Source organism: Mytilus edulis, chromosome 9 (genome assembly GCF_963676685.1).
Source record: "Mytilus edulis chromosome 9, xbMytEdul2.2, whole genome shotgun sequence".
In the NCBI taxonomy this organism is placed as follows: domain Eukaryota; kingdom Metazoa; phylum Mollusca; class Bivalvia; order Mytilida; family Mytilidae; genus Mytilus; species Mytilus edulis.
In genome coordinates this window covers 2,611,643-2,635,377 of record NC_092352.1, presented here as the reverse complement: position 1 = coordinate 2,635,377, position 23,735 = coordinate 2,611,643, and the positions used below count along the sequence as shown (strand labels likewise).

General features: G+C 31.3%; 1 protein-coding gene across 12 annotated transcripts; it reads right to left on the bottom strand.

Moving 5' to 3' along the window:
- Positions 1-1,836: 1,836 nt before the first annotated feature.
- On the bottom strand, positions 1,837-23,683 carry LOC139487473 (acidic mammalian chitinase-like). 12 transcript variants are annotated; one of them, XM_071272302.1, is made up of 11 exons: positions 13,889-14,041; positions 11,525-11,573; positions 10,789-10,971; positions 10,163-10,425; positions 9,535-9,659; positions 7,678-7,792; positions 6,887-7,072; positions 6,499-6,621; positions 5,596-5,917; positions 5,074-5,089; positions 3,401-3,548 (listed from the first exon to the last, which is right to left on the bottom strand). In XM_071272302.1, the coding sequence occupies exons 1-11, from the start codon at positions 13,997-13,999 to the stop codon at positions 3,536-3,538; spliced, it is 1,506 nt and encodes a 501-aa protein (XP_071128403.1). In that variant the 5' UTR covers positions 14,000-14,041; the 3' UTR covers positions 3,401-3,535. The 12 variants fall into 12 exon arrangements, with proteins under 12 accessions (XP_071128393.1, XP_071128401.1, XP_071128398.1 ...); XM_071272303.1 differs by having other exon boundaries at positions 5,707-5,917; XM_071272292.1 differs by lacking the exons at positions 5,074-5,089; positions 13,889-14,041 and adding an exon at positions 23,510-23,683 and having other exon boundaries at positions 1,837-3,548.
- Between the last annotated feature and the right edge of the window lie 52 nt (positions 23,684-23,735).

Sequence of the window (23,735 nt, the reverse complement as noted above, 5' to 3'; positions counted from 1 at the left end):
GACCCCAAACAAAAATGTGTACTCGTTCAGTGATAATGAACGTCATACTAAACTCCGCAATATATAAATGAACTAAAATTAAAAATCATACAAGACTTACAAAGGACAGGGGCTACTGACTTGGGACATGTACAGAATGTAGCGGGGTTACACGTGTTTTTATTGTTGTTTTTTTTTTTTTTTTTTTTTTATCTCAACCCTTCTTTTATACCTCTAGCCAATGTAGAAAAACCAACACACAGCAATACGCACAGTAAAACTCAGTCTAATATAAGTCCGAGTCCGAAGCCAGAATAGGTAACAAAAGAAACTATTCAAAATAACGATGTATAAATTAACAAAGGACTGACATGCCAGCTGCAGTGTCTTTGTTCGAACAATGTGTCTGTTTGTCTGAATTTGTTATCAGTTGTGTTGTTGAATTTGTTGTCAGTTGTGTTATATGTCTGTGCTGCATTTTGACACAGTTTTGGCTGATGAATTCAAATCATTGTCACTTAAAACTATTATGTCTTTTCGGGTACCCATCCAATTTTGTCAATGGTCACCTATTAACAACTGGTATATAAGAGTGAGGCGAAGTAAGCTACAAAAAATATAAATCACAAAATAAAAAAGAAACTCTGAGGAATATTCAAAACGAAAAATCCACACTCAAAATAAACAAGCTAAAGCTCGAACACATCAAACGAATGGATAACAACTGTCATATTCCTGACATGGTACAAAATAGTTTCAATCTAATTCAATTTTTATTTAGAAAATGTCAGTACCTAGTCAGGATTATTAAAGTCTGTTGTGTTTAACGATATCGTTTTATTTTGTCATTTTTTATTGACTCCCCCTTTTTAATTTGTCTTGAAGAGCGTTTTTTTGTAAGATCACCCTCTGGCCTTCGGACATCGGGATGATCTTAGACTAACACACCATGTCCTCAGGGAATAACTATTATTGATCAAATTGTTCGTTTCTATGTATGTGGCGTTTGTATTTGTTGAACTTTAGTATTCAGATTTATGACTTTAGGACAGCAGTATACTTCTGTTGCCTTTATCTATTTGATACGTTTGTAGGCCATGCAGTCTATTAACAAAACATGAACATAACCAGTTGCCCGGGAACAGATATATTTTTCAATATAATTCCTGAATGTAACATTATACAACGAGTAGTACTATAATACTTTGTTCTCAAGTTCCATAGAGTTGTGCCCCCTTTTCGTCAATCTGACGTTAATCACAGATGTGAATACGGACAATGTTGTTATGAATTCCATCTTTTATGTAGTGAATAATCTTTCTCAGTATAGATCCACATCAATTCTCACAACAAATACACAAAAGACTTTTGATCACCAACATATTTGTTTAGATTGATGGATTGATATTTCATCATATATTTCGGTATTCCAATGGAAACTTATTGTGTATCACTATTTTGATACTAATCTCAAGCATAATTCATAGAGAATCATCTCAAGCATAATTCATAGAGAATCATCTCAAGCATAATTCATAGAGAATCATCTCAAGCATAATTCATAGAGAATCTTCTCAATGTCAATTATAAAAGAAGCATCTTGCAAAGTTCTTTCATTTCAATATAATTTGATGATGTCATTAGCGACTTTTTTTCGCAACTTTTAGATTTAAGATATCAGTTAAATCGTGTGTCCTATTTCCAATAGACAGTCAAATTATGAACATGTATATCAAGAGACGTCATCCCTGTAGGAACACCAATTCTCCCTCATTTAGAGTTCATGCGATTGACTCAGTTTTAGTAATTATCATCATAAGAGCATGTAACTGTAAGGCGGTTTAAGAAAAGTTACGGTTTTGTAGAAAACATTTAATGCATTGGTTTGACATATAACAAGTAGAACTAATAAACATAACTTTAATATTGTATAACAAACAGGAAAATATCTAAATACATTCTGGAACATTGCAATGTGTGTTACAAGTTTTTAAAACGTGTTTTATTACACATAAAAGTCTAAAGAAAATTAAAAAAAATATGTCTACAATCAATATATGAGGTGTTGTGCATGTTTTGGAAAAATAAATGGAAAGAAAATAATTTATGTAAAGAGAGGTGTTCCTAAATTCGTTCAATGGCTATTGTAGTACGTTATTGTAAAAATCCTATGGTAAATTAATTAGTTATCTCAAAATTATATCGTTGGATAATAGTAATTTGTTTTGAACGATGAATTCATTGTTATGGACCACTTATGTAACGCACACATCCTTTGGATACTGAACATGTGTTAAATGATATGTTAGCACCGATGAAATGTAAAAAAAGAAGAAGCTAAAGCTGTTAAAATGAATAAAATGAAATCAATTACAAAATATGCATTACCAAAACACAGTTTTAGATGAAATGTGTTATTGTCGAGTGAACAATATTTCTAAACAATAACTTACATAAGGAACGCATTTACTCCAGACAACTTTTGAAAAGTAAGAAAAAAACAAAAGTAATAAAATTAAATAAGTGAAATGAGTTTATAGAAGGTGTGAGAGTTTACAACCGAAAGATAACGAACACAAACATAACGAACCTTAATAACTTCACATGGTATTATGCACTTAGCATTTAAACATGAAATGTATAACTTAAATAATTAAAATTAAAAAAAAAAAAAGCCTACCAAAAAAAAAAACAAGACTGTGGTTTGTCAGTGTATAAGGTCAACATGATAAGATAGTCTGATCACTGTTTTAAGAAATTTATATTTTTAGTTACAATAAAAAAAAACATAGTTATAAATATAGTACCAGTCCATGTGTTATACATGAACATAGTTATAAATATAGTACCAGTCCATGTGTTATACATGAATATGTTAATGATTCGACAAATACACTGTCGTTATACATTGGTTGAGGTACCTAGTTTTCCAGACTTAGATATGACTGCCTTATAATTCGGCGGTTCAACTGCATCGAAGTTATTGTAGTTACTATTCCTTTGTTCAAAGCCGTAATCTTCACTTTCTAATGAAGGGTTTTCATGTAAAGTAACATGTGACTGTCTTTGTCTAAGGATGTCATTTGATCCAGCACTAGCACTGATGTGTCTTGTGTTATTTTGTAGAAGAACGTCAGGTGATGAAGCACTATTATTCACCGGATTCGAATGAGGAGGTGGAAATCTAGGTGGTGGTGTATTTGGCGGTGGTTTGTTAAAAGCATCGAAACGACTGACGTTGCCATGCACATGGTTAACACTTGGAAGAAATTTCATTGGCTCGGGCCGATCGTTAAAATAAACTGGTCCAGAATCTTTTTTAAATCCCGCATCGTCTATATGCATATTAACTGTTTGAACACTTGGTGGTGGAATGCTAGAAAAATCTGATTTCTTCTTTTCTGATGATTTATCACCGCGTATTATATACAATGGGTTTATTTCATAACCTTTGAGTCTAAGAATATATAACACTAAAATTATATTGATTATTAAAGATATGGCCATTAGAAGTCCCAGTATAATTTTCGCTGCCAATCCGTCACTATATGGACAATCACCATGTAACCCTACAAAATAATGGTGAAGTTGTAACATAAAACTGAAACATAGTAATTAACATCAATTTGAAATATATATACTTATGATAATTGATTCGATAATTTAACTAATCCCTAGTTTACAGGTTAACAACAAGTAAAATAACTACATTTTTATCGTTATATATTAATATTCTATATTTACTATAAGATTACGTTTAATCACATGTTTTTGTTTTATATACCATTTCTCCTTAGCCAGACAGTGTATATGCAGTAAAAATTGCTCGGAAATAAGTATCATGTGCAGGTATAAAACAGATCGATTAAGATATACAGAAAAAGTGTTTTGGAAAGTCAAGTTTGGTTGTTAGAAAGGATTTGATTCGCAAAATTATATACTTGACATGCTTGTACCGGTCTGTTGTTCAGTGGTTATCATTTGTACAATGTAGATATGGTTGATAAGTGCTTCTCGTTTATCGTTTTTTTTATATTATAGATTAAACCATTGGTTTTTCTGTTTAAATTGTTTAACACTAGTCCTGTTGGTGCCCTCTATAGCTTGCTGGTAAGTATGAGCCGAGGCTCAATGTTGATGTTTGTTTACTCTTTCAAATTGTGAATGTGATAGAGAGTTGTCTTATTGGAACTCATACCACATCTTCTTATTTCTTTTGACTCCAATGTTTTGTATCTCTGAATTAAGCCCAAATGCCATGCGCTTCTCATTGTATGCGTAATGCAGTATAAACATAACACAAACACGTATATCTATTCTTATTTCACAAACAATTATCTCTTCAATCCTCATAAGGGTAAATACAATTGAGTAACAACGCCCTTAGAATTATTAAAGATCTAATAAACTGAAGAAAAACGGTTTAAAGAAGATTACAGTATTCAAAACAAAAATTTGAAAGAAATATACAAAAATTCGCCAAGAAAACCTATCGGCAAAAGTCCATCATTATCAAACTTTCACCAGTATATTCCAACCCAAAATTATAATGTATAGTGGGAGACATTGATATGAAGTTAAAGTTGAAGATTGATATCGAACAAAAAATGTTTGCATTTTCAAAAATAAGATAATTGAAATCACATATTCTGTTTTTCATATGGAAGAGACTCAGAAAATAAGGAAATTTTATTATCACATGTTCTTAGAGAAACTTCTAAGGCTAATGATTGTTTTTCTAGTGTCGGGAAGTGAAGGCTACATTTTTAAAATCTAAACTCATTTTTTTGAAACCCCAAATTGAACGAACCAAGGTTTGCTTAGAAGTGGCTGCTCACAAGACATTTAAAAACATACACAATAATTACAAACATGACAAAAACATGTACACAAAGCACCACCTTTAATAGATGCTGCATCACCATTCTGTATATATATATAATTCCTTTTCCCTCATTCACTGCTTGTTTTTTGCCATATTTTGTACTGATAAATGAAGTACCAAAATATTTAGCATGTCTGCATGTTGTTCCGAATCTATTTTACATTAATTGGGTAAGTTAAATGTTAGTTTGTAAATAATATCAATATTACCACTTGCTGCTAATTTCTGGAAATGAAATTCGTAACTGTATGTATATTATTTCAATGACAGTAAAACCCTCTAGAAAATTCTGAGATTCACATTTCCTCATTTTCCCGACAAACCTAACCAGCTAAGTGAATCAATTTTGATGTTAAAATAATCAATATAACCTCGAATACAAATTTTATCGTCAATTTAGACAATTAATTATATTATTTTCTGTATAGCTCATAATATTCAATATTTGTCCATTTTGCTATAGAACAATTGCAATCACACATTAGTACTTTTTAAAATTTTAACCTAATTTTACAGTTACGGCGAAATTGGATTATATCATGATACATGTTAGTTTGGTCTCATTTGTCTTGAATCATTGTATAGTGCTTTACCAATCATTATAACAGTTGCTATAGAAACGATAATTAGTGCAAATAATTGACAACATGTGGTGCTAGCAATATAGTTATTTTTTCTAATTTTGATTTGAATGTTCATGCTATTTTCTTTATTTTTTTGTTTTGTTTTACCTGACACAACAGGGCCGTTAACTCCAGATCTTGGTGTTGTAGAATCGGTCAATATAGCCTGGTTCCCTCTGATTGGAGCATTATTATTGTTAGAAGTTAAACGAGAGGTACCTGTAGAAATCGATCCTTTGTCTGGGGCATTCGTTTGTCTAGGTCCTGGAGCATTCGTTGGTCCAAACGTTGGAATAGGAGCGCCATTAAAAACATTCTTCATAGTCATCATTAAAGGGTTTTTGCCTTGCCCACATAGTCCATGGAAATCGTCAAGATCTAATGCCCATGTCATACCACCGCCTAACCCATTGTCTATAACGTATTTTGCCTGTAATGTAAAGATATTGGAAAACGTCAGTTGGTATGATTGTTACCGTACACGTTTCGTGACGTTATAATTATGAAATATTGCGAGTATTCATCTGCTGTCAAAAGCAATAAGCAACACAAAATAATGCAAAGAACATGTGCTCTTTCTTCAAGGACAAGATTATGATTACAAGGAAGGAATTCATTTTAATGGGAAGCTTGCGAGTTTTCAATAAGGAGGTCAGTATTTAGATCTGGTATCACTATACTTTTGTTGGAAATCTACAACCATGAGTAATAGTTAGGCGCCCGCTAAAATGTCCGCCCACTCCCCCCCCCCCCCCCCCCCCCGCCACACTTAGTAAGTGTTTGTTTCACGTCAAGAGCATGTAATTAATTGGTTGCTGTATACTGATTCTAGCACCGATAAAAAATGAGGGCGACATTTTTTCACTATACAATGTGTATCATGCACAGAAGGATTATGTATGATCCTGGACGTATGAAATTGCTAGTTTATAGGACAACGTGTATTGTACATTGATTATGAAATACCGGATACTACATAGTTTTATGTCTAATTTGCCACCACCAGCTTACCTTAATCTCAATACTTTTAGCATTGTCGTAGCCAACCCATTGGTCACCTTTGTAGGCATATGGGACTTTTTGATCGTCCAACCACCCTTCTGTCCAGCTCTTATTTCTTATATTAGAACAAATCTGTTACAATAGAAATGTTGATTAGTGTTGACAGTATTGACAATCAAAGATACTAGAATAAAACATAGAATAATACAAAAATTAATGTACAATACTCATTAACAAAAAGTAGTGTATGCTTTCAATCGTAATAAACCTGTAATCTACATTCAAGTGTAGCTATTCTAAAGTCGTCTTTCTAAGGGAAAGTAGGATCAAATAGGATTTCAATTAAAATCATTGGATTATAATAATTCGTCATAATTAATTTTTTAATGCCTTATACCTCGTAATATGATAAGAATCCATTTTCTTTTGTGTATCTTCCTGCTGTACCCTGTCCCTTGGTGGGAGCATTCAGTCCTGTCTCTGCTGTGTTACGTAACCTATAAGATCTTCCATAAAATGCCATACCCAGTATCAGTTTTTGTTTAGGTGTACCTCCATTCAACCACATTTTTATTGCAAAGTCCTTTAAAAAAAAATATATTAATATTAGCATATATGCACAGTGTCATTTGAAATACTTTATTACAACAAGCTTTCCGCAATTAAACATAATGTTTAAGTCCTATTCAAACATCACACATAATTTTCAAATGTAAAAGCCACATTTTCGTGTGCCTTCCACATATATATACCGAATGTTAATGTTTTCTTCATGATTTGTGTAATTGAAATTGTTTACACTGTTTATTCCTCTGTATATGTCTTCAACACCAGTTAATACACTGATAATACGATATCGTCTTTGCTAAATATAACTGTAATGTGCAATATATTTGCTTTAATGTGTATATGGCAATAATATGCTTACATTGTCAATTCGAGGCCTTTTATAGCGGACTATGCGGTAAAGGCTTTGTACATTGTTGAAGGCCGTACGGTGACCTATAGTTGTTAATTTATATGTAATTTGGTTTCATGTGGAGAGTTGTCTGATTGACAACCATACCACATCTTCTTTTATTTATTTACAATACTAAAGACTTTATTAGGACCAATTGGTGGGCATAAATTTAAATATAATATACTTTCTACATAAAAGGCTTCTGTGTCACTTTACTACATACTTACAACATTAAAGGCTTCGTTAGGAGCCATTGATTTGTATAATGGACTGTTATGTTGTGTAACGGTGTTATAATCACTAAACAGATCGTATGCCATGAGATTTATGAAATCTAAATGTCTGCAAAAGAAAACAGCGTCATTAACAAGAGGATGGTCAACATTTTATTTTACAAGACTTCAATTGATTGATTAGTGTTGGCTTACCGTTCAGTGAATATTGGTTCGCATGAATTAAGGACCAGAACACAAACTAGCACTAAACAGAATGGGAATAGTGAATTGACCAGGATAAAGGAAAGAAATGTATACTTCTATCTTAAAATAAGTGTAAATAGTAAATTGCAACTGACAACCGATCGACCCCTTACAGAGATCATGCAATTGTTCTTACACGTGGGTGACAATCTCCAAACATGAGCATCGGTTTGTATTCCTTATTCTGAAATGATGTGGCTGCGTATGTTTACATCCCGTGCAGTAAAATTGACGTTCTTCAATCAAAATGAAGCATGACTCTTGTGCTTATTCTATGGTGTTGCTTCTTTACGCATCTTTAACGTTCAGTAGGTGCCCCATAGTTAGTCACATCATTTTGTCTCTGTCGGATATTAAATAAAGGCAATAGTAGTATACCGCTGTTCGAAACTCACAAATCGATTGAGAAAAAAACAAATCCGGGTTACAAACTAAAACTGGGAAACGCATCAAATATAAGAGGAGAACTACAACACAGCAAAAACACAACATTCTAAAGGTAACATACACAGAAACGAACTATAATATAACAATGGCCATTTTCCTGACTTGGTACAGGTCATTTTAAGAATAAAATATTGGGTTGAACCTGGTTTTGTGGCATGTCAAACCTCCCGCTTTTATGGCAATGTTAAATATAACATTGAAATAACAACACTAACTCGTATACTATAATAGTAAATCGTAAACTTATTTTCGTAAAAAGCCTTTCCTGTCCCACAAATAATTATTATCGTTGTTGTTTATGATCCTTGTTAGTAATCAATTAAGCATGGAAATCGGTTTATTTACTGTACCAATATAAAAATTGAATCAAGGTTATGGAAGAATAAATTGTGTTAAACCTATCAATGCTTTCTTTTCGTGTGTTTGGACTTTTCTTTTGAGTTTTAAATGAAAAATAATTTCTGTTCGACATATTGTTCAGATACTTTTTGTTGTCCATTCTTTTCATGTGTTATTTACGGACTGATAAAATGAGGGGGTTTCTACGTTTATAAAAATAATAACTCGATATTGATACTACTTTACTTCCTCTCAATTGATGAAATTAATTGAAAACTTATTGCTGCGATTCTACACCAGAGTTTATATCTAATCTAGCCTTTCGATGACTTAAAATATTTCAAACCTGTATGGGTTGATATAAACATACTTAAATAAAATCCAAAAATAAGTATACAATGAACGTGATTGTTTAAATTGATATATGCTTTTTGTGCTTCTTTGTAAAATATAATTTTTTTTTTATTGGAGATTGTGACACGGTGATGACTGATGTACCCCTATTTGACAATTTTACCTATATATTATGTCTATTTTGTTCACACATCGTCAACATAATGAAATTACATACTGTGTCATACAAGTGAAAGGTTTAGCTAGCTATAAAATCAGGTGCCTGTACCAAGTCAGGAATATGACAGTGGTTGTGTGGTGTGTTTTATCTTTTAATTTTGCCATTTGATTAGGGACTTTCCCTTTTGAATTTTCCCTTTTGAATTTTCCTCGGAGTTCAGTATTTGTTTTATTTTACTTTTTGCTACAAGTGAAATTGATAACTATTTTGAGGTCCAACTAGAGACGTTATATTACGATACTTACTGTGCTATTATGTTTATTTCATAAGCACTTTCAATTGTGGATTGACCGGCGGCCACAGCGGCTGTCAACAGAAGACGTGATCGACCGGCAGTTAACACTTCATTGTTATATTTTGTACGTAATGTCTGAAATATAAAACCATAGATGTATACTATATTATATATCATATATATGCTTCCTGGACATTATTTTCTTGTAAGATTTCTTAATCTATTAGAGTTGTTACTTGAAATGAAAGTTTTGAGAAGGATAAGTTTCTCTAATTATTTATTTTAAAATTTTACATATTTTCACAAGCTTGTAGGTCGTGGTCATATTTTATTGTGCAAAACTTAAACTATTACATGAATATTCTTTTGTCTCTATTACGTTTCAACATTCCTTGTCATTTTTTTAGAACATTTATTAAATGACATCTTTATAAAAAAATATACGTGACCTATATATTCTACTTTTACGTAATTTGTCTCTTGTGGAGAGTTATCTTATTGTCAATTTTACCATATTTTTATTAGATTTTACAATATTTTAGGTACACAATTCATTCATTCCTTTATACATTTTGATAATTTGTCTACACAAGTCATCATTTATCGATATTTTCCAACTATTTGAATTATCAACTGACCTTCACTAGCTGAGAGAACCTCTTTTTATCTTCAGGCGGACTTCCTCTGTTGGCAGGATATTCCCAGTCAAGATCTAGACCATCGAAACCATTAGCCCTGAGGAATGTCATTGAGTTTGTAGCAAATGCATCTATATTTGGTTGGTTAGCTACCACCTTGGTGAAAGGTTCACTTCCATGATTCCATCCCCCGATAGCTAACAATATCTTTAAGGCAGGGTTTTTAATCCGTACATCACGGATCATTTCATACTGACCTTTGGCTATTGACACAAATTAAAGATAAAAATAACATTGTTAACAAAAGACTGCTCAATAAAATTTACAGGAAAAATTTATCTCCCCCCCCAAAAAAAAATATCATACAAAAAATATACAGAAAAATATTATTTGAATATTAAATATTTAGTTCCCTTAGGTAAACAAATATATTCTTGTGTATTGTCTAAAAAGATACTGCTACATTTTAACGTATTAAACAAATATTTATTTATTTTGAACTTATGAATAAGTATAATATAGGTCAAATATAAGAAAAAGAAAAAAAACTAGATAAAACTCCTAAATTCACTAATCTGTGTTGTCAATTTTAAAATATATTCTATCAAATTTTCTAATAAACTTACCCCACTCATTGATATCATTCCATTCGTACGGTTCGATACTGTTTCCTGTGACTTTAGCGAAGGCATAGACTACATGAGTACAGAGATCTGGATCTACATCACTAGCCATATACTTTCCTATTCCGTCCCGATATTGGGCCCAGTTTGTAAAGTAACACACTCTTTTATAGGAACCTGACTTAACTGAAAAGAAATATGTTTTTATTACATATTTGTTTGTTCTATAGTGATGAAGATTATAACACAATGTTGACTACTGTACCGCTATTTCTGACATTTTTGCCTATAATTTCTGTTTGTTTTGTTCACGCATCGTTGTCAATATAATGGAATTTGATGCGACTGTCATACAAGTGAGAGGTTTGGCTAGCTAGATTTTTGTTTGATCATCACTTGCTTTTCTACAACTTTCTTCGGTAGAAATTGAAAATATAATTTGATGCGCCATATTAAGAATTGTGAGTTTGCATCATTGTTGTGTCCAAACCCTGCCAAAGAACATCATTACATATAGGAAAGATGAATTAAAACACAGAATTAAAAAGAATGAAGGTATTTATTCAAATGTCTAAATTTACTACAAAATTCTGTTATTCATCAGTTCGTATACAGGAGAAATACCTAACGAACACACAGACCAAACATGGCATACCCTCACAACAAAAAGTACATATCTGAAAGTAGATTTTGTAGTAAATTTAGACATTTGAATTAATACCTAACACAATCATCTTACCATCATTTACAAGTAGTAACAGCAACACAACTAAAATGTTCCTCGTCATCTGGAAAAGAGAGAAAACAATCAAAGTCACTATATTATAAACTTTCTATTTTTCAAATTTACAACTTCATTTACTGTAATATGAGTATAAATTAATGCAGTACTGGATATATTGTTTTCTAGATTGTAGAGACAAATAATCCTTATATTTATATTTGCATAGAAGTACCATTTATCATGAAAAAAATAAGTTTTTGGAAATGAAACACCAGAAAAAGACAATCTAGTCGAGTATTTATAACAGCATACAAAAGTAGCGACAAAGTATCAACTTGATGACAGAACATAAGACGCTATTTACATTTATTTTCAAATCCATTACTACAAAACATATGTTGAGAGTGTCGCTGGGTCTGAAAAATTCGAGTTGACACTATTCCTGTGTTATTAAAACTTATTGCTCTTTTAAGAAAAGAGAAAAGATAAAATAAATAATTCATTACTGCCTAGAAAATCTGATGTTGCCGTTTCGTGTCTTTGAGGCTGTTGCCTCTGATATGAGAAGACTACATCTAATACAAAAAAGTAAGCCAACTCCCTGTTTGTCAGGCAAAAGTTTGTCCAGTATAATACAGTTATATTTCACATTTAATTATCACATTCAAAAGAGTTTTCTTTCAGATTAGAATAGAATTACTGCAGTCACTTTTAACGCGCATGAGCACTTATTTTTCTCAGGAATTATTCATTCCACCTTTTGCAAATATCTACGGAAGCGTATTAGCGCCACACATTTTTTATTTTATTTTTTCTTCCTATGTTTGCGTTAACGCAAACAAACGCAAACCTTAACGCAAACATTATTTCGTATTTAAGATTCAAAGGAAACAGTAGTTATTAATGGAGGAGGCTGTATATATTAAAATGTATCACCTTTGTAGTCATTGCCAAAAAAAATGCTTGAATAATTAGATCATATCATTGACTAATAATGAGCAGAATAATATAAGAAGATGTGGTATGATTGCCAATAATAAAACTCTCCATCTAAGTCACTATTCGTAAAAGAAAACCATCATAGGCCAAAGTACGGTCTTCAACACGGAGCATTGGCTCACACTGAACAACAAACTATAAAGGCCCCCAAAAAAGATATCCATGTTACTACTAGTATATATATTACAAAGAAAATTGATTAAATTGAGGTTATATCGAAGAAAAAAAATCAACCCTGATAATAAAGCTATAACCGAATATATAAATATACTTCCAAAGTAAGCTCTCGTTTGAGAACTGTGTAAAGTAGGTTAGATTCAAACAAGCTACCGTTTGGCAATAAATGTATAAAATGAAGATGTTTTATTAATAAAATTATGTTCTCTCTATTCAAATTTCTACCCAAGCATCTTAAAAATATTTCATTATATTGAAATGAAAATTCAATGACTTTCTATCAAAGAATCTATCTCATATTCTGAGATTTAAAAAGCAAGTTTCCTTATTAATAATTCATTTTAAAGCAGAAAGATCATTTTATCTATTTGACTTGGAGGTTTCACAATTATATGACAATTTTTTTGATATTTCAATTTAAAATATGACTATATACTATATACTATACTATATCTATTTTCTTGTTAAATTATATACTTTTCTGATGGACAAATCAGTCTTAATTTATGTATAATTGCACTTCAAGTATATTTCAATATTCCTATGCATATTTATTATAATGATTTGGCCTTGTATGTATGTTTTTATTTTTTATCTACTAGTAAATCACATCCGAAATGAATGACAGACGGACATGTATACAAAACTTAATGAATAATTGAAATCAAGATATTTGAGTTATAACGCAAAGGTTTGCGTTACAACGCAAACATAGGATGAAAAATTAAAAAAAAATGTGTGGCGCTAATACGCTTCCGTAAATATCACTTATTTTCGTTAACAATTATTTCCTGCATTTTGAAAGGCTAAATTTTCATAATCATCATATTTCGGCCAAGTTCGGTTAATTTGTTTCAGTTTTTACCAGGTCAGAATAATCATTTCAAAAATACTCCTTTCTCCGAAGACTTGTTCGTGTGGTATATTTTAAGGCTTTACATATTTTACATTTATATCTATTTTTTTTTTTTTTTTTTTTTTTTTTTTATCTAAATCGAGTTTAAAAATACTGTATACGTAAACTCGATCAAGATATTGTATCATTATGACACATTTAAAGCGAAATTCTGTGTTATAAAAAGAAAAAGAATGTAATGTGAGAGCATGGAAGTTTTATATATCTAGTACTTAGTATTATATATCTTATACTTTCATGATAAAGTTGACTAACCACATTGTTAAAATGCAGATGTTTCATCATACCTTATCATTAGATGATTTCTTTGCAGGAAGGTTTGTCACGCAACAGTGATTAATTACAAACACATCCTTAGAAGGTAAAAAACTTTGTTTGAAAACCTCCAAAACTACCATATCCTATGTTTTACAGTTTACATATTTAATCAGTAATCACACAACGTAACATGTGCAGTAATTAATGTAACATAGATTTGACCACACAATAGATAAACACAAACTCGTGACGTAACCTCAAGATAATTTGTAAATAATCTTTTTTTCCAATCTCCGTAACTAAACACGACGGTAACCCATTCAATCATCTTTTATTTTTAGAGCTTTTGTAACTGTCTTACTTTAAATATTATTTCCACTGCATTTCGTTTTTTTTTTATTATTTTATATTTATTTTATCTATAACAATAATATTTTACTTTGGAAAACTCTACATGTATCTCAGTGACAAATTATTTGTATGGGTTTCATTAGCACCGACTAGATAGCACAAATAATATATTGCACCGACTAGATAGTACAAATAATGTATTGCACCGACTAGATAGTACAAATAATGTATTGCACCGACTAGATAGTACAAATAATGTATTGCCGTTTTACATACTTGTAAGACTATTTTCTAGTAATCTTTCACAAATCATGTGTCTGCAGTTAAGTATGTAAAGCAAAAAAAAAACCAATTTATTTTCCCTATTGTAAACTTTCAATTTTTATATCATGGCATTTCTTTAAGTATATACCTCTCCGGGAGATCCACTTGAATTGCATTGATAGTATTATAATATTTTACAAGATAGAGATACATGTAGGTTTGTATTTTGTAGATTTAGAACTGATAATCATATATTATTTTAACTTTGTAAAAGATTTAGATAGATATTATGTCAATGTCAAGAATCAGGTGACGAACGAAATTATAAAGATTATGAATTCACTAGCTGGTCTTCGGAGTTCCTGGTTAGCAATACAGTTTGGCTATCTGTTTTTCCATGCTAATAACATAATGCTCATGTATTATGGTACTATGCATTATTATTTATTTCTTTCTAATTTATACTTATAAAATATACAGTGTTTTTGAAGAATAAAATAAAATTCTCTTGTCTTGTCGTGACTTCATAGAATAGAGCACAGGAAAAATAAAGGTTTAGATTTAACTGTCTGTTCCTCACATTACAACAAACTAGTTTTCACTCCGTTTAAAAACTATCACATGAAATTGGATAAATTCAATATTTTTCATACCTATTCTCTAGATATATATGTTTTACAATATTTACCTCCTGTTTGTGATTCGGAAACACAGCCCGAGGAAGAACAATGACAACATGAGAGCAAATTCCATCCAGATCTGAATGACTAAATATACTAATTAACCGAACAGGTTATACTGGTACAAAGGATTTTTATCAAGGAAGTTTTTTTAGTGTCATGTGATTTTTTTTTAAAACATATACAATGCACGATTAAACGGTAGACAAAGATTTGACAGTGTTATATTAAGAAAACTGCAAGAATAAAAACAAAGGCAAAATATAACAAAAGGACAAAATCAGACAAACTAAATGAACTTATTTGGTGATGGGCAATGTGAACGACATTGTTGCTATAGGAGGAAAATTAGAAAAAAAAGAAATAGTCAATGGTAAGTCCGACAACTTCAAATTGAAAACTACCATACCTTTAAAAATACAAAGCCATATAAGATAGATTAAGTTACAAGCTCTTAACTAAACCATTGAATAACACACACAAAAGTGATCACATACAATGTTAATAAGGGGCACTAAACATAACGCTTCGTGAGTTCAACAATGACTTCAGCGTTGATCATCTTTTTTCGATAATTGTTTGGGTTTTATGGGTTCACCTTGTAAAAAATTGCATTTATTTATTTTAAATCTTAGATAGTTCAGTATATACTAACTTCAATTATTTACAATAGATAATTATATACGGAAGTAAACATTTAATCTAAATAACAGACCTCTGATTCATCATTAGAACTGATCTAATGTTGTTGTTATTTCAACATACACTTTTGTATTCTAATGCATTTAAAGAGGGACGAAAGATACCAGAGGGACAGTCAAACTCATAAATCGAAATAAACTGACAACGCCATGGCTAAGAAGGAAAAAGACAAACAGACAAACTTTAGTACACATGACACAACAAACTGCGAGTCCCTTATAGTTTTTCATATCATTTTAATCACATAAGAAGATTTACAAAATATTGATTTTACGCGTTTTTGTCATGGCGTTGTCTGTATGCCATAGACTTTTGAGTTTGAAGATCCTTTTTGTATCTACCGACTCTCTCTATAATAAGCAAGATGCATTGTGGTATATTTCTCACTATTAATAGCCCCGCTATTTAGTAAGCAGGAAATTGATGGTAATGGATTTGCATATGCATCACACAACATATCATGGTGATACCAAATTTCAGAAAGCTCGAATTCGTAGTTCCTCATAGGAAAATTTTGATTAAGTAAATAAATCAGCATTTTTGCGTAGAATATAAAAACAAGATGGGATATGATTTCTGATCAAAACTTTCCACACGATACCAAAATGACACAGTAATTAACAAATATGTGTCAACAATGAACAAATCCCGATACCACATAGTCAGCTATAAAAGGCCCCGAAAGGTCAAATGTTAAACAATTCAAACAAAAAAACTAAGGGCCGAATTTACACACAAAATAATGAACGAAAATAAGCACCATGCTTACCAAATTTCGGTTGGAAATCAGATTTGATAGTAGTTTTGACATTTTGAATTTTGACAAAAACTAAGGGGACGGACCGATTTAGTTTTTTAATTTAACTATATTTTATTTGCTCAAGGCAAAAAAAACAGATGCAAGTAAAACAGACATATAAAGTTGTCTCCACATACAATATATGTAACTAATCGACGACCAGAGTTAAAACAACATATCCCTCACTCGTATCGAGGTATAAAAAAATAGTGCCAACGTTATTTTCTCACTTTTTCCTATACCCACTTTCACTAACATTAACGTCTACGTTGGTTGGTTACATTTTACTCTTTCCTATTGATATTTTCTCATTTCACCAACGAAGGCAAATTTTACAACTCCTCCAACGAACAACTGAAATCAATACGCCACAATTATATGGTCGCTTTCACATTAAAGGATCTAAGCTTGTAAAATTATGTATGTTTACTGAAATTGCTGAGTTCATCTGACGATGATGTGTCTTACCTTACTAATGTATAAACTTTTAAATATTACGAGAGGTGATGTTAACCGTTTACCGACACTGCCTGTCTCACTTCAACAGAAATAATGAGAGTCTCAAATTAATGTAGTAGGTGTAACAATACATATATATGTTTGTCTTCTTCGTCTCAAATGAAAACAAATTGTTAAAACATTTAAAAATGAAAACAGGAATTGTCAAAAATTAAAAAAAAAAAAAAAAAAAAAAAAAAAACGACCACAACATCCACCCAAGCCGGTCGACTCTTTCGTAAAATAAACATAGACACAAAGACAAACAAATCCAACAAATGGGCCGGAAAGCCAATAGTGGAACAGACATACAATGTTTTATTTAACAACTTTACATGCACACATTCCAATCTCTCTCTTTATCTATCTAGAACAACAGCAATGTCTTCTATCTCATATCAAAATGACTGGGGAGTATGCACTGACGAAAAAAGTCATCACTTAACACAAGGGAACGAAAGATACCAGAAGAACAGCCAAACTCATAGATGGAAAATAAAGTGACAACACCATGGCTAAAAATAAAAAGACAAACAGACATAAAATAGTACAGAAGACACAGCATAGCCTATCACGAAAAAGACGAAATTAACAGGTCGTCATATAGAAAGGATTTGGAACGTTGATGTGCAAAGGATGATGATAGTCACGATTGACAAGTGAATCAAACAGACCCAAAGTTTTTGCATCTTTGATTTAACCTAAGAGTATTAGCACTAACAGATCAAAATAACATCTTTCTTCATACTTTCAAGTGACAAACAACGATTGAAATGTTTTGAATTCTTGTGATGTTTAAGATACTGTTGTTTCATATCTGTATTTGTTACTTTTTAATTAGAGTCAATTTGTGCACCTTTTGGGACTCATTCAATAAACAACTTTCGAGTTCGATGCATTTCCGTCAAAAACTCTGGTTTTAGTGAACGTCATTTGTGCGTTTAGGGTCGTCGTCACTTCCATTCTAATGTTGAGCTAGTGGTTGGAAAACTATAATTCTATATTGTACGAATTATTCGGCAAATTGAATTCTCAAAATTGACAATCAGCACTGCTGTCATTAGGGAATAGTCATTAAGTACCTACAGAACAACTACTATTTCTAGTTTATCCTGCACAACGACAATCACTAAGACGCTTGGTGAACGTTAATAGTGCAGGGATACAGGCGAGCCCCTCTATCTTGTAAATGACGTCATAAAGGCGAACATAATTGACGAGTTTTTTCCGGTGACGGATGAACTCGAAAGTGGTCTATTCCTAGTATCGCAATATGCATGAAAAACTGAAATAAAGAAATGTATTTCTAAAAATGCCATTGAAAATATTTAAAAAACGATGGTATTTTCGAAAAAACATTTTCGCTTTAATATTATGTATTAGTAAGCATTATTAACTTTTGTAAATAACTTAAAGAAATGAAATTCGATTATGATATTTTAATAACTGTCCTAGTCTGCATTGACCTCGTCTTCCTCAAACATCTAAACATTGTCGTTAGGAAAAAAGGAAAACGGAAATAGTGTGATAATTGTAACCATTATAAAACGAAAAGTCTTACAATCAGAGACAAAGACTTTCAAAAAAGTTCGTTTTAAACATTATATTAGCTTCCTTGTATAATTATTGTTTGAAAAAATACCAATCGTTGAATTTAGAGATTTATGAAAGTAAAATAAACAAATGAATAAATACATAAGAAAGAAAACAAGACCATATTTGGATACATGTCTGTTGAACACAACGTTATTTCCTTATTTTAAGTACAAAGTATTTGGATGGGACAGACACAAATATAACATTAAGCTCTATATTTATATACAGCATTCGTTTGACACAAATATTTCCTTTTTACGTTTGGCGTTTTGTCAAATATGAGTTTATATCAGTATTTTATGGAAACATAAATCACCAGTTTCTTTTGAAAATGATAGACCAGCAAAACAAAATCAAATTTCTTCTTGGTGAAGTTAAATTTAACGTGACCTGTAAACATACTATAATAAATAAATCGTTTTTATCTATTATCGATAAAAAAATACGTTTAAAAAAATGAAAGAACTTCCTTTATTCAGTCATGTATAAATGAGATGATTTATCATTCCCACCGATTCAAAGGAAAAGTTAAACTTATTGATAATGACATTATTCGTCTTTTATTTTACGTTAAATGTCCATATTTTGACGAGGTTTTATGGTCATAGATTCCCCGAGACCGTAAGATTCTTACTTCAAATAAAGTGTATATCAAGGACAATTACTAGAACCGCAACATGAAAAATCGCCTACATTACTTTATTGCAATTAAAACTACTTGCATGGGCTACATCATCAAAGTCAAACCAATCGAAAGTTAATTTACCTAGCTGAACATCAATTTTAAAGAACAATATTTAGTTGGGAATCGGATGTATTGAGGACTTTACAATATTTTTACGTTGTGTTTATATCTATGTTAATAGAAAGAAGAATTCATTTTATTATATTTCAGAAAATAAAATTTTACTGCAAAATCTAATAAAAATCTGTGATATGACCTCACATTGGGTGAAAAAGTGTTCGGTTAATATCATACAATATCGGGAAAGTTTTAAAACAAAATTCCATATCTATTCCATATGTTTTATGATAGTATGGGTTTTTATCTCTATCTGCGAGTCCGTCCGTCTGATCGTCCATTCCTAATCTAAAGTTTTGGTTAAAGTTAGTTAATATTAAAGTTGTGGTCCGATTATTTTGATTTATAGGTATAGTAAGAGGTGGTATGAGTGCCAATGAGACAACTCCCTATCCAAATAACAATTTTAAAAAGTAAATCATTATAGGTCAAGGTACGGCCTTCAACGCGGAGGCTTGGCTCACACCAAACAAGCTATAAAGGGCCCCAAAATTACAAGTGTAAAACGGGAAAACCAATGGTCTAATCTATATAAAAAAAAACGAGAAACGAAAAATATGTATAAACTACATTAACAAACGACAACTATAATATAAATATAGTTCACATATAAGAATAAGAAGCTTTGGTATAATTGCCAAATGAGACAGCACTTGCTGCAAGTAACCAAATGACGTAGTTCTAAGTTCCCATGTTCATCATGGTGAGAGGTTACTAAAGTACACTATACATTCGGTTTTGACGTTAAAACATGCGAGATGAGCATACTTTCCTATTGACCAATTTTTGTTTTGATTTAGAAAAAAGTTAAATAATAAATATACCTAACTCCGAGGAAAATTCTAAACGAAAAGTCCCCAAGCAAATGACAAAATCGAAAGCTCAAACACATCAAACGAATGGATAACACAATTAAAAACTTACAATAAGAATGGACAACTTTGTCAGAGAATGCTTACCCTATCCACCGTTTGTAAACCGAACCTAACGAGTTCAAAATTCAACAACTTACATGTATCAGATAAACACCACACTGAACTGTTTCTTTTGCTCACGTGTGATTGCAGAAATAGAAACGGATTTATAAACATCGAATTTAGGGTAGTTTGTTTAATCTAGTTAATGCATTGTAAGATCGTTATCTTGGTGAATCTTAATATGCAGTGTTGTTTTAAGGAGCGGAAGTGGAAATGAATCACTTTCCCTCCTTAAACGTACACATAACCATTCACTAATCAAACATGGAACACAAAATATATCAAACTTATCACCAGTTAGGTTTATTTATTTATTGAGAAAGAAAAAACTGTTCAACAACAACATATTTCATTTTTGACGTGTATCTCTTTATTATAACTTTTGTGGCACACTCATTACAAATAATTGTTTTAATATTCATTAATTTTACGTCATACCATTTGTATTAAACAGTGTGTGTAAATACATGTACTGACACATATGAACTATAAAACAATAACTTAAGTATAAGTGTATGAAATTTTAGCACATGCATGGTTCCATACCAAATTAGGAGGATTGGTATTTAGTGAAGGGGTTATTGTCGTAGCAGTTAAGTAATAACGGGCTAACATAAATATAAGTGTATGGATCTATATTATTTTTTAGCATACGGTTCCATACCAAGGATTCTGATGTTTAGTAGTTGTCGTTTCTTTTTTTATATAGATTAAACCGTTGGTTTTCCCGTTTAAATCATTTTGAACTAGTTATTTTAGGGCCCTTTAGGGCTTGCTGTTCGGTATGAATCTAGGCTCTGTGTTGAAACCGTTCTTTGACCTATGATGGTTTACTTTTACAAATTTTGACTTGGATGGAATACATGTATAGAAAAGTTGTTTTTTTTTTTTTTTTTTTTCTTTCTTTTGGGGGAGGTATTGTCACCACTGTTTAGTAATTGAAATATTTATTTTGGCCCTGTGCGTGGTAAAATGAATAAAGTCCATGAAACAAACAATTATTCAGATTTCGATATGACACCTTTTTCCTATCTTGGTTAATATTTATGATTTAGATATACAATTATCTTTATCGTATTAATATGAATGAGCCTGTAGGTACAAATCTGACATTCTGACATATGAACAACCTAGAAAACTTTGCATTGTCAAAATTTTAGGTTCTTTTTAGATTTAACCATTCTTTAACATCAAATAGTTTGCACTCGAGCCTCACTGGAGAGACAGTATATACCAATGGTGCATTAACATTAGTACCGTTTATGAATTTAACAACGTTTAATACAGAGTTTTCAGAAAGTAAACAATTTTACATGGTTTCAAAAATTCTGTTTAAACATTGTAAATCAATCATTTTTTTATTTTACGCAAAACAAAATGATTGTGCATTTCGATTCTGTATTTTGAGCAGTATACGGACTATAAGTGTTCTCTTGAATTACTGTTTAACACCGAATGCATTTCCCCTTTATATTTGTCAACTGTAAAGTATGAGTCAACTACAGTATACAGGGGCGGATGCAGGAATTTTCGAAAGGGGGGGGGGGGGGGTGCTAACCCAGGGCACCCAGGGCAAAGGGGGGATGCAAAACATATGTCCCGATACAAATGCATTGATCGGCAAAAATAAAGGGGGGTACGCACCCCCGGAACCCCCCCCCCCCCCCCCCCCTGGATCCGCCACTGGTATATGTATTATATGATTACTTCAACAACACAATCATCATTATTGTTTATCACAGATTTTAGGGATGCATGATATATCAACCTTATATTAAAGACTTTCATATATTATATAATTTTTATATATCAGTTTGTATTACGCCATGTACATGTATATTAACAAAAAACATCCTTATGTCATTGCAACAAAGTATTGTTTTTTGAATGGCAGTAACAAAAAGCATTATACAGCAAGGATGGTGCACACATATACTGGCATGTCAAACAATTAAGATGAACGTTAAAAGAATTTTGAAATAATCAGGTTTATAAAAGTAATTTCTGTAAATCTACATGCTACACAAGGTCGTTCATTTAAAAGACTTGCATATTTTTGCACTTTGTCAAAATTTACAATATGTCAGAGGTAATTCTAGTGGAAAAGTTTACAACAATTTCGGGCCATTAAATGTCTTCAGATTGATAAATTCGTTATGTATTGAACTACATGGACCCACGTTATTATAAATGGTTTGTTAATGTCAGATATATGTAATGTTCCTTTCTGTTTTATTGATGTATTTTTTGGAGAGAAGACGTTACCAATTTGTAAAACATGATGTGTTTAATTAATTTGTCATTTGTCATATGCAATAATAGAATATGTTTCAACTACTGAATTATATGGGGTTCATGAAAAAACAAATAAAACTCTTATTTATGAGGGTCTGGCTTTGGAAACCTTCATATCTGTATTCTATATTTTTTTAGCTCACATCTTTTATTCTTTTATTATATGTTTTAGAACCCAAATATTCTCTATTCTTTAATCTAATTTCTTGGTAATTTTTTCTCTATTCTTCATGTTCTTGGTCAAGTCTTTTCTATTCTTTTTTTTTTTTGGTCCTTATATTCAACAATTTTTGACATCTTTTTTCTAAATAATATTCAAACTTTCATATATTCATAGTATTGCGCACAGCAGAATGTTATACTCCAGTCAGTTCCTCGTATATTGTTGTATTCTTTATATATAAAATATATAAAGTACCTTAATTGGTAATAAATGTAAAGTTAATGTTACCGTGACAAATATAATTGACATACTGACCTTGCTTTATTATTTAATTGTCGAAGTAAAATTATTTCCTCACAAATATAAAATTCCGCCTTATTCAAACAATGAAATCGAAATCTAAAGTTATGTTATGTTCCGCACCAAAACATCCCTCATCACGAAAAGTTTTTCTGCAATAAACATGCAATTATTTGAAAGGTAAAACACCAGTTTACGTCACAGATTACAGGTATATAATTACCTGTTTAAGGTGTAACATTGTCTGACTACAATGCTATGTTACTGTCTGCCCACAACTTTCCCTCATGACCTTTATCTAGTGTATACTTGTACATTTAAGTGGACACAACTTCTTACGATGTTTATCTCTGTTTAAGTTAAATATTGTCATTTTTATGGTACAAAATGTAAATATAATTTAGATCGGAAATAATGACCCCCCCGAGTCATCATAATATACTTCATTT

Excerpts from the sequence above, each read along its gene's own strand:
- LOC139487473 (XM_071272291.1), bottom strand. The coding sequence starts at position 13,999 with ATGGTAGTTTTGGAGGTTTTCAAACAAAGTTTTTTACCTTCTAAGGAT. Across the intron at positions 11,574-13,888 it reads AGAAATCATCTAATGATAAG|ATGACGAGGAACATTTTAGT; the intron begins GTATGATGAAAC and ends TCTCTTTTCCAG. Across the intron at positions 7,073-7,677 it reads CTAACGAAGCCTTTAATGTT|GACTTTGCAATAAAAATGTG; the intron begins GTAAGTATGTAG and ends TTTTTTTTAAAG.